Source organism: Heterocephalus glaber, unplaced genomic scaffold (genome assembly GCF_053883595.1).
Source record: "Heterocephalus glaber isolate CG9 unplaced genomic scaffold, H.glaber_assembly_v1.0 deba00001509, whole genome shotgun sequence".
Lineage (NCBI taxonomy): Eukaryota > Metazoa > Chordata > Mammalia > Rodentia > Bathyergidae > Heterocephalus > Heterocephalus glaber.
This window is the reverse complement of record NW_028258325.1, coordinates 5,895,931-5,908,203: the sequence shown is the minus strand read 5'-3', so window position 1 is coordinate 5,908,203 and position 12,273 is coordinate 5,895,931. Positions and strand designations below refer to the sequence as shown.

The 12,273-nt window shown below is 42.1% G+C and overlaps 1 protein-coding gene across 3 annotated transcripts in view; it reads left to right on the top strand.

Annotated features, from left to right (window-relative positions):
• Window positions 1-12,273, top strand: part of Clnk (cytokine dependent hematopoietic cell linker) — a 206,855-nt gene that overhangs the window by 174,874 nt on the left and 19,708 nt on the right. For all 3 annotated transcript variants that reach the window (XM_087187366.1, XM_021260284.2, XM_087187367.1), the window contains 3 exons: window positions 3,399-3,426; window positions 7,230-7,248; window positions 9,231-9,312. In XM_087187366.1, the coding sequence (XP_087043492.1) occupies window positions 3,399-3,426; window positions 7,230-7,248; window positions 9,231-9,312 (129 nt within the window). The remainder of the gene's footprint in view (window positions 1-3,398; window positions 3,427-7,229; window positions 7,249-9,230; window positions 9,313-12,273) is intronic.

Genomic DNA, 12,273 nt, shown 5'->3' with positions numbered 1-12,273 from the left:
ACTGCAAACCCCTCCAAAGAGTCACTGCATTTCCTCTCACATGCTCCCCGCAAGGCTCTGTGAAATATAGATTTTCCAAGCAAAGTGCCCGGCCCAGGGGATGGCCTGTAGCTCTCAGTAAATATCACTGCCTACCTTTGGGCCTCTAAGGTCAGTAATGTTCAGAGACATTAGGTGACAGTCAGTCACAAGGCTGGCATGTGAGTGACAGGAGTAAAAGCACAGAGCCCTCCAGGAGACACTGGAACACCACCAAGAGAAGAATAGGAGAGTTTGGCTTTAGGAAGAAAGCTGTGCTTTCAAATGCATTGGTTAGTGGGACGCACTTGGGTGGTCAGACAAGTTTGCTGATGACCGGGGTCACATGTAAACAGCCATGCAGGCTGTGAAAATAGAACAAGGGCAATCTGAGCTTCTGCAGCAACCCCCACAGAGTGCCCCCAAACACCCTGATAGCAGCTGCTTTGTAAAGCACAGTGTGTGAGTCACACCCTGAGGCAGAAGATGTGAGTTACATCTGGCAACCAAGGGCTTCAGTGGCAACAGCTGCGGCCCTTGACAATTGCCTGCTCACCCTGGATGGTGACTGTGGCTCCACCCCTTGTCTTCCAGACCCATTTGTCCCTACTGGCCAGCAGTTCTCTTTCTTTGAAGCTAAGTATTGACTTCACAAAATAATTGCGGAATCAAAGGAGGTCAGTTAAAGAAAATTTTAGGTGACTCATTGACAACTCAGAACTAGCAGAGAACTTGAAAGCTTGGAGAACACTAGTTGTGTGGTCTCTACAATCTACGCACTGCTGTGATTGCTACAATATCCATGTACTTAATATTTATTTTGCCTAAGTCACTTGTTTATCATGTAAGTAAATTTACTTATAAATAACTGCAACACTGGAAGTATCAAATGATAACTTTTAATCTGGGGACATTTCTCACTGTTAAAGGGGAAAATATGCAAATACTAGATTGGTTTTTAGGAGATATTGGTTACCAAGATGCGACTCTTTCCTTGACCTAATCTAAAAGAGAATTTTAAAAGGAATAACATCACAGCTATTTTAATACCATGGCCAAATACAATCATCCTGAACAATAAGAGTAATGAACATTTTCTGAGTTCTGACTACACATCAGGCCCGGCATGAAGTCTGCTGTCTATATTGACATGTTTAGTCCCACAGTACTCTGAAGAAACCAATATTACTATCCCCACTGTACTGAGGAAAACAGAAATAGAATTCACTGTGCCATGGTAGTTCTTTACACTTCAATAAACTCAATGCCCCAAGGGCTGGGGTTCAGCTGAAATATAACTGAAATAAAGCACCTCATATTAAAGGCACCCGAAACCCCTTCGCCTACCTCTGGGCTTCCCTGTGGAATCAGCAGTGCTGACACCCAACCCGCTCAAGCAATCTCAGCTGCAAAAATCTATACTCTGATGGTTTGAGAAGCACAAAGAAACCTCTATAGGTATGAAAAAATACGGTCCCTTCAAAAAGAGAAAGTACAGATTATGGAGATGTACAAATTCACCTTTGTGGATGGGAATACAGATTTCAAGGTGTGAACTCAATTATAATTACAGTTTGTAGGATTCTGAGATTGGGAGAAAGTGAGTAGAAGGTTTAGAAGATCTCTGTATTAGTTCTTGCAACTGCAGGGGAATCTGGAGTTATCTCAGAATAAAAAGTGTAATCTTGGGCCGGGGATTTGGCTCAGTGGTTTCGCTGCCTGCTGCGCAAGCGCAAGTACCCGAGTTCGATCCCTGGTACAAAAAAAAAAAAGTGTAATCTAGAGGGAGTTGCACACGGAGGTATTCTGCCTACAAGAAATATTATTTCACCCCAAATGGCTTTCACGTGTGTTTTTCAGTAACACATTCAATGACTCTCTTTATTAGCCTTTGGATTTGTCCATTTTATAGGTGGGAAAACTCAGCTTCAAAGAGCATTTCACTTACTGAGAACAACAAAGCCCATAGATGACAAAGCAAGGATTTAAATCCAATTCACTTAGATCTTCTTACAAACTCAGCTAAATCATCCTAAGTACTTGAAATGCCTTTATAAATTGAAAGGATTTGATTTTTACATACTCCTAATGCTGACCAAGCAAGTCTAAGTCCTAGCAAGCAAAACTTTCTTTAACAATTACTGTCAAACTAATAAAGTAAATGTATAAATATAGGAAAATTCAAGTTCTCTTACACAGTTCAAAGACTTTACAAATAAAAGTGAATATGTCTTCACTATTATAACTTAAAATTGCAACCCTAAACTCTACATTTTAATTTGAAGTCACGCAGCCAATCCATCAGTAAACCCAGTATGCCAGTGTCTTACATGTTAACAACCCTGAGATTTGACCTTAAAACAACTGACATTATGGGTGTTTGCTCTACTTCATTTCCTCTCTCTTCATCTTCTCACTTCCCCAACTAAAAGGGAAGGGAGGGTGCAGAGATTCATTCATTCTCTCTCTCTCTCTCTCTCTCTCTCTCTCTCTCTCTCTCTCTCTCCCTCCTCCCCAGAGGCTGAGTTGAAACTTTAGAAACCATGGAACCTCAAGACAGTCACCTATTGCTTGGAATTCTGAAACCAGGACATAATGACTGAGCGCTGAACGTTCCCAGGGCCATCTTGCTGATACAGATTCTGAAAACTCTGTGTCCACAGCCATCAGCTGAGATTAGTCTTCAGCTATGGAGTCTTAACCTCATTGCTTCCTCCTCACCCTTGGCCATGTTCTAACAATGGTGTCCACTGCATAGCTGCCATTTGCATTTGTATCTCTAGGAATTTTCTAGATGAATATCCTTGCTGTCATTTTGCAGATGAGAAAAATGAGGTTTAGAGAAGCCGACTAATTTGTCGCTAGAATGAAAGAGCTGGAGTTTATTCTGAGACTTATCCAATGCTCACATTATCGAATTCTGAATCTTTCCCTTCCATTCAGTTTCATGTTTTCCCCTCTTCTAAGATCTCTTTTCTTTATCAGTATTCTTTCTCTTACACATCCCTTCCTGGAATCCCACTGCATGTGACAGCTTCATATTTAAAACTCTTTACATTTTCTCAGAGCAAGTCAATAATAGGTGTGACTGTGCTAATGAGACCTGACACTGAAAACCAAATATCAGGAGGAAACAAGTATATCCACGCCCTTACTATTATCACCTTTTATACTGGCTTGTAACTGATTTTCCCTAGAAAATTATGAGAAAAAATAACCTGCTTTAGTTTTATAGAACAGTGATAAATATCCCACTGAACTATGGACTGTTAATTTGGCAATGAAAATGTAATCAAAGGTTTATAGGGGCTCAGAATGATTTTATCTTGGTCATTACAACTTGCATTTTATTTAACACCATGTCTCTTTTTTTCTTACAGACAAATAAGCTTAAAGGACTTAAGTGAAGTAAGTAGCAATTTTTTCCTGGGAAACAAAAAGGGAATTTCTGTGCAGTGAATGATCACACTGAGCAAGACTCTACTTGCTTCATCACACCTAATTCTCACAGTAGCTATGTGCAAAATGTATTATCATCCCTATTTTAAAGGTGAGAAATCTAAAGTAAAACAAAGGTCCAGGTTTTAAGCCAAGACCCTAGTACTCTGCTATGCTCATTTCCTGTTTATTGGTACAATGGGAAGCACACCTGCTTCCCCAGGGAAGACAGAGTCTCCGCAGATGGCATCCAACCTCCAGCATCACAGAAATGAAGTGCTGGACACCTTATTGGACCTTGATATTTCTTCTTCACAGGGAAGGCAAGACTGCAAAGTAGAAGGAAGAAGAAATTCAGTGTCACATGAATCTGGGCTTTGAATCTTGCTCTGCTGCCCACTAGCTTTTGTGATTTTTGGCAAGCATCCCCACCGATTCGGTTTCTGTTCCCTCAGCCATAAAATACAGACAAATATATTTCTTTGCAAAGTTGTTGTGATTACATCAAAAAAAATCTTAATAAATGCACCAATGACCAATAGAGAGTAAACAAGTGGCATGAAAATCAGGTGAGGTGCAGCTCTCCTGGAAATTTCTAGGGGTGTTATGTCCTTAATTCACAAAGACGAAGTTTCTTAAGGAGAGGGTAAGTCCCATGACTAATGGAGAGTTTCTGTCCATCCACATACTGGGCCTCACCTCACCCCATTGGGCTCCTAAGTCATTCAGTTCTTATTTTCTTATTTGACCTATACTCATATCTAAACCATAGAGGCTGATTTATTTCCTTCTTTCCTTCCTTCCTTCCTTCTTCTTTTCTCCCTTGCTTCCTTTCTTCTTTGTTAGCTTTATGAGAATGCTAATATCAAAAGTCATTTTTTTTTTGTAGCAGGGATTGAATTCAGGACCTTGCACGTATGAGGCAGGCATGGTGCCACTGAGTTAAATCCCTGCCAAAAGTCACATTTTTAGTTTGTCACTCAAACAAGACATTCATTCCATCCCTATAATCCACAAAATGATTAATCATGTCAAGAAGGACAACATGTCACTCCCAGATGAGAGGACAGCACTTCTCCAGGCTCCTGTTCTCCTGGGAGTTGTTGGAGTTCCTGAGCACCACCAGGAAGGACCAAGCTGAGCGTGATGCTCTGCTGCTGGGGGAGCCCACACATCCGGGCGCCTGGACCCAGGACTCCACCCCTTTCTCCCTGTAGGTTGGACTGATGTGCCTCAGGTAAAGATTGGGTGTCCCTCAAGATGACTTCAAGTTCATAATGCATTGATCAGCCTGAGGGAACAATAGGTCTTCCAGTCACCAACAAGCAAGAGGGAAATGGGAAGGTCCACCTTAAAGCAGCTGGGAGCTTGCAGGACTGCTCGCTTTCTCTGTAACTTTGGTTGGTTTCTGCTAGAAGTTGGCATCACCTAAAGAAAAAGGTCTAGGAGCAAACACATTCCTTCTTCTCTTTTGCCAAGATACTTCCCCAAAAGCCCAAGCAGAAGGGCAAACACCATACTTGTGAGCACCTGAAGTGCTTGCTTAATTACCTTGGAGAGTAGAATCCATCCCAAGAGAATACGACCTGCCTCAATTCAAATTCAACTGGCACTTCATAGTTTGCAAAAGAAGTAGAGCCTCAGTCTCTTTTCATCCACACAAAGCCCTAAGAGAAAATAGGAAGCCTGAGAGAGGAGACGAACTCCCAGAGTTCCTGCAGCTGGCAGAAGATAGGGCCGGTCCCTGAAATCCCACAGTCCCGGGCTGCTCCCCACAGCTGTGCCTCTCTTCCCTAAAAACTGCTGCCAAGGCAATCTGAGCTAAATAAGGAGAAAGAAAGACAAAAAAAAAAAGGAAGGAAGAAAATAAGTAAGGGAAGGAAGGGAAGAAGAAGGAGAAGAAAGAGAGAAGGAGGAAGAATGGAGGGATAGAGGGAGAGGATAAAGGAGACATTAGCATCTCACTTGAAGGTACTTATTTTCTAATAGCAAGAAAAGTTAAAGTAGAAAAACTAGAGAGATTTCATGCTACTTTTTCATTGCATTGATTTTAAATTCAGAGACCTCAACCAAAAAGTTGGCTGGGTCTCAATGAAATAAAACAACTACTCTTCCAGAGCAGGGCTTCTCCACAGACAGGATTTAGGGTTCTGCTTCCCCTTGCCTTTAACAAGTCCAAGAACTGCCCTGTCTGATGGAGCCCTTGGAGCAGGCAGATTCAAAGTCCTGGGGAAGACTCAGTGGGGAGACTTCCAAACTACTTGTTTGAATGGATCCATTACACTTTCTACTTGGCCTATCGATTTACTCCTTCTTGCCATCCATAATGACATGGATGTCCTCTTGCCTGAACCCTAGGGGATGCCAAGGTCACTGAAACAAAAAGGCCTGCTGTTGGCTAGCTTCAGACAAGACATAAGCTGCTGCTCTGAGAAGATTCCTGCTAAAGATTTCTTAACTAAAACGCATTTGTGAGTTGAGAGAGCTGGACTCAGGGTCAGCTTGGCTGTAAGATAACTGGGAACGTGGGCAAAGGGCGTCACCTCTTTGGAGCACATCTGTAAACCAGTGGCTTTTACTGCTTCTCGGACTTTAAATCCTTTTGAAATTTTGATGAAAGATGTGATAAACCTTCCTTACCCCATAAAAAAAGTATGCAAGTATTTATAAAGGAAAAACATTTTTATTCCAGAACATTTATAAACCTCATTTGACAATCCAGTGACCTTTTACATCCCTCGGGTTCACAAGTTCTTATCTAAATGGTACCTACTTTTCCAGCTGAAGTCTGAAAGGGAATTTATAAGATTGCTTGTGATGAAAGAAATCCCTCACCAAATATTGTCCCTACTGTAAAGCATTTCACTTTTTCAAGAGTAGAATGTGGTCAAAGATGAAAACCACTCAAGAAACATGCAGATTTTCATAACAAAGGACAATCTGTAATTTACCTCTTTTAAGAAAGGGAAGAGAAAGGAACTGTTTGGGGAACTAAATGGATATTTAAAAATAATGTAAATATTTTCTGCTTGTGTCCTTAAATAACATTTCAGAACAAGTATAAAGAAAAATTAATCATAGCCTCATCACTTAGATCAGAACTTCTATTAATTTTTATCGTGTTTCTTTAAACCTATTTTTCTACATTCATACATACACAAATACACACACACACATATATATGTTTAAAACATACCAACATGTAAATACATCCTGGGTCCAGTTTTTATTCTGAAGTTTTTATGTAACATTGAGGCATACAGTATATTCTTATTCTGTTCTTTACATGAGCACCTGTAATGCCTTCAGAATATACCAATAAGCAAATTCAGCATGGAAACAATTCTTATTTATCTGGGCATGTAAACTGCTTCTAATGATATGACACTACAAATAATGATGTGTTGAACATCCTCTACATAGAAACTGCTGCAGATTTCAGTTTGGTTCTTAGAAAAGAGTCTCATCAAAGCAATTACTGGAATGAGAATAAGAATATCTCTAAAGGATCCTGATAACTATGGCTAAAGTGCTTTCCAAAAAAGTTAAGCCAAGTTACAGTGCCATTGGTTGACTATAAATTTGTCTGTTGCATCACACAAAGTTTGATTTTGTTTAGTTTTTGGGAAAGCCAGGTAGATTTTTAAAAAGTTGATACTAACAATTTTTCCCAAATTCTACTAACCAAATGTTCTAAAAATACTCATAGTATTCTATTAAATCCTCTACCACTAGAAGTCATACACCATTAATTTTTTTATTATTCAATACAGGCCCTTGGAGAAGAAAAAGGTAAGTTGTTTACAAAGGTTTTCTTACTCCAGTGCCATTAGCATAAGCTCTGTTTCTAGATCTATAGGAATAGTCGTTATCTAAAAGGATTGTTCTGAAGTCTGATTGTGTGTGTGTGTGTGTGTGTGTGTACACACAATGATGTGGTCCAGAGGGATGCAGGGCCTCCTAGTGTATCCAAAAGTCCTCCACTTTAAACAGGTTGATTTAGATCAGAGGTGAGTGAGTCACTGTTCTTTCCTTAGACACAGGCTGCTAACCCAAAGGAGTCTCACAGTCACCCCTTGCCACTTAGGAAAGAAACTGCTGCCCCACTACTCTCAAGAAAATATTGATGTCTGTGGTCCTCTGACATCATCCATCTTGTTACACACACACCTTCAGTGACACACAGATGTGCACACTGTTGGTGCCTCTGCCATACAAGCATAAAATCCAACACTCACCATGCAGCAGGATGCAGGGGATGCCTTTATGCTACCTTTGCAATGCTGATTCCATTCCTTTAAAAGGATGAAATGTACCCAGAGTAAAAGGACCTGCCCATGGCCCAGAGAGTTACAAATAAGCAGAAGAGATCCACAGAACAACACTGGGTCAGGGATTCAGAGACCTGGTACTCACTGTGATTTTAGTCAAATTGCATTTCCTCTTTGGGGCTCAAGGCTGCTCTTCTCTATGTATGGAGAAAGTTAAATTGAAGAGGGTACTGCCTGGGTTTGTGGACTCCTGATGGAGGACTGGAGGTTCTTAGGCAATTTTAAATAATTTTGAAACGATGCAAACCATGCCCTTTCTCAACACACTAACTAAAATGTTCAGGGGCTGCTGCATCAGGCTTCAGTGGTTAGCAGGGCAGCAATGTGACGTTGTTCAGCTCAGGACAGGGGACACTCTGAGTGGCTGCTGAAGACACAAGATGGTTTTATGGAATGCGTGATTAATAGCCCAGTCACTGACTCCAATATATTTCCACTAATCTCAGTTCTTCAATCAAAGGTGTCCAGTTTGTGATCAACCTTGGACACAACTCAGAGTAACAACCCAAATCAGGCCACCTCAGTCGGTGTCTGTATGCTTCCTTAGCTTTGTTACTCACCATCACCACTCTGAGAGTGTTTTATAGGGTTTCATATCGTACCGTTATTATGCACTCTTGTAATTCTGGAAGGTTGGTTAGAATCCACCTAGGATGAAAACAAAATAAAAAGCAGCAACACGGCTTGTATGCTTAGCAGAACTTTTCAAAACTGGATGATCAGGGGGAAAACACTGAGAAAATGTATCCCTGGTTGTAACCCACTGAAAACTTCTGGTCTCCATCAAGCTGACCTGTCCTGTCACAGGAAGGGCTTGAGAACGCGGTGCCAGGTGGCTGTGGGTGTCCCCCATCTCCCACGGCAACCGCTGAGGTTAACTCTCCTCGGCAAGATCTTGGTTGAGAGATCTTTGCCCTAAAGCCCTTCTTTACCCACACATACAGCCACACTGCGTCCCACAGTGCACTTTGATTTCTTTATATCACTTATACTTTCTCCTACTTGGATGTTTATTTCCTGTTTCCTTTCATTGGAATGTAAGTACCATGTCCTTCTCCTCTATTAACTCCATATCCTGGCAGAGGACCTGTCCTATAGTTAAGATGCTCAGTAAATATTTGTTGAATGATGTGAATGAATGAGAATAAAGCCAGAGGTCCTTTAAACTCACTGGTCTAAAATATCCCCTAAAATACCTTCTAATGCAGTATTCTGTGTTTCTGAGATGGTAAGCATTTGATGCAATTTTTATAGCTGCAGGGAGAAGACATCTCCAGAAGCTGGAGAGTTATAGAATATACGAGCTGTGGTTTCCACTGACCATCAACACCATCTTAATAATAATCAGAGATTAGTGAGATGGAATTATAATGCTAATTGGGCTTCTAATCACCCTCAATCATTTTTAATATGCAACCTGATCAAATTGTGTCATGCCTTCAGTTTCTCATCACCAGATAAAGCCTGAATCATCTCACCCATCACAAAACCAAAGCACTCAGAGGACTCTACTTCCTGTTACCAGGTAAGGAGCCAGGAATTTGTTAGGTCCCTGCTCAGGGGTCAGGCCATGTGCTGTCCTGAACAAGGACTGCCAAGACTTGAGAACACGGAACATCTCTGGCCTTTCATCCTGAAGCTCTGAAACCGGGGAATCCCAGCAGTTACTGAACCCTATAATATTGCTCTTCTTGCTATTTATAAGTGGTGAATTTAATGTTAGGGAAGTGTGCAGGATTTTAAGGATTGAATAGTAACTGGATAGAACTTCCTGGAGTGGATACTAATCAGTGTTGGAGGAGAAGTTGGCCGTTTCTTACTATTCTCAGTTGATGCCACAGCACTTCATAGATGACCAGCTATGGAAAATGCCATTCTATGAGTAAATAATTGTCTGATCAGGCTACTGTGCTGTCAACCCCAGGCACAGCCTCTGTCTGGTGATTCATTCACCAGGGTCCTATAAATCAGTAGAGGCTTCAGCAACAGAGCCTAGGGCCTCCAAAGTAAGCTCAGTGAGACCTTCAGGATCAGACTCTGGCCAGTGACTGTGCCCTCAGTCCTCCTACTTCCCTTCCAGCACACCCTGCAGCCTCATGGTGTCTCCCGGCCTATACCAGCCTCTGCTCACTACAGGGCACCACACCTCCCACTCCCCTGCCTGTAACTCTTCCTCCATACCTGCTCCTCGCCGCTCTCCCCCTGTTTGGAAAACTTTTCATCCATCACACGCCAGCTTAAAACTACACTCAGGCCAGAAGACAATTCGTACCCATTTCCCAGATGATAAAAATGAGGCCTAGAAACACTGAAGCTGAGTCCAACTCCAAACCCCAAGCATGGTGCAGTAGCCTGTGTTGCCTATAGTGACTTGATTCTAAAAATGCTGTCCATGAACTGTGGCTCTCTGGTGCCTGCCCATAGCTGAGATGGTGTGTTTTATTTTTTCAGTGAATCCTTACTGGCAGGGCACCATGTCGTGGTGGAGAGGAATAGCAGGTGGGCAGGACTGCCTGACATCACCCCTCATGAGCAACGTGACTTGAACAGCCTCACATCTTACACAGGAAGCTCAGACCAAAGCCCAGTCCATGCCAGCTCTCATGACTGTTCCCAGATCCCATGCATGAGCAGCACTGTGACATCCCTGACCCCTTCTCCTCCTTCGTTTGCTTCCATGTCCTATTTTGCACTTTCACTAAGTTTGTTCTCACCCTCTGGCCTGTGGGTATTAGGATTGTTCCTTTATAATAATGATGAAGTCCAAATCTGACTTAATGCAATAATGAAAGTCCCAATCTGACACTATTCCACGATAGAATTCACTTTCTTAGCTGAGCCTGGTGGCACAGGCCAGGTATCCCAGCACTCTGGGAGGCTGAGGCAGGAGGATCGCAAATTAAAACCCAGCTTGGAAAACTTAGCAAGTTGGTGAGGCCCTGTCTTACAGAAAGAAAAGAAAAAAAGAAAAGGACTGGGGATGTAGCTCAGTGCAAAGGCCCTGGGTTCGGCCTCCCATGGTCAAAACTTAATTCTTGATATAATTTTACAAGGAAAAAAAGTCATCATAGTGAAAAGATAATGGGCTCTTCAGATTTATGCATGCAGTCATTGTTTGAGGTCATTTTATTTGCTTAATTTATTGAATAAAGTCACCTGATTTTATTCCTCACTTAGTATGCCTCTTCCTCTAAGCCCCCTTCCAAGGCTTATTTTCCAGACGGACTACATGTTGGCACTCCTCAGAGTTCATCTGAGGGCCTCTTCTCACTCCCCTCATAGTGTCAAATGTCAGCTCTCTGTCGATAGTGCCCAAGTCCCCATCTTCTGCCCAAACCACCGTTCTCGGCTCCGGATTGCTATTTCCAGTTCAACAGTGGGCAGAGTGCCTTAGAGAGATCACAGGCATTGCACACTGATCATTTTCAAAATTGAACTCTTCGTTTCTACATTCGTCCTCAAATCAACAATATACCCCTGCAGACTTTCCCACTTCAGTCTATGAAACCTGTTCCCATCCAGTCCATTCCAGCTTCCCAAGTTCCACCTCCAAATGAGACGAGTCTATCAGTTTCCCCTCATTTCTCCACCAAGTAAGGTAGAGCAGCCCCCATCACTCTTGCCCTGACCATTGCAGTAGCCTAATGATACCGAGGGTCTCCAAGCTCTGACTTCCTGGGCTCTGGCCAAATGAGTCTCATTTTCTTGCCTCTGATCCATGGCACCTGCTGCTCTATCTGCCTGGAACGCACTCTCTCTTCTTACTATTCTTCATCACTCTTTGGGGCTCTGATCTGTTAGCAGCTCACCCAGAAGCCTTTGCTGAGAACCAGAGCGATTCCATTTGCTAGTGACCTTTCTCTGTCATACAGGCTGATGCTCCATGCACCTTTACTGAGGCATTCACTGAGTGTGTTACAGTGATGACATGAGTACATCTGCTCTGAATAAAACGCTCCACTAGGGCAGGGACCATGCTTTATTTATTTAACATTCCCCAAACATACCATGCATCCAGTAAAGGCTCAGTATGTGTTGGTTAAATGAAAGGATCATGATGTTGATCATAGTTTTAGTTTGGGGATTTTTGTTGTTGTTGTTTCTGCCCTTATAAATTATGTACCAGAGATCTAAAATATCTTGAGACTATTCCTATCATTAGCTACTTCCCCCAAATGCTGAAAAATAGAACAGAGAAACTGCTGCTCATAATTTTGCCCCAGATATTTAACAAATTGCACTAGCTCCTAGTAAAAGGATAGTGTTTTTTATAGTCGAGAGCTTGGATGTCAGAAGTCTGAACAGTGTTGGTAACAGAGTGTGGCAGTCGGACCATCTGCTGGCATTTTTACCAGCCAAGACCTAGGCTTTCACAGGGAGAACAAAAACCAGATATATATGCTATTGATTTCATTGGTGCTAGAAAAGGGTGCAGTTTCAGTTAATTAACCCAGAGGCTTTTGCCAATAGCACAGTCTTTGAAATG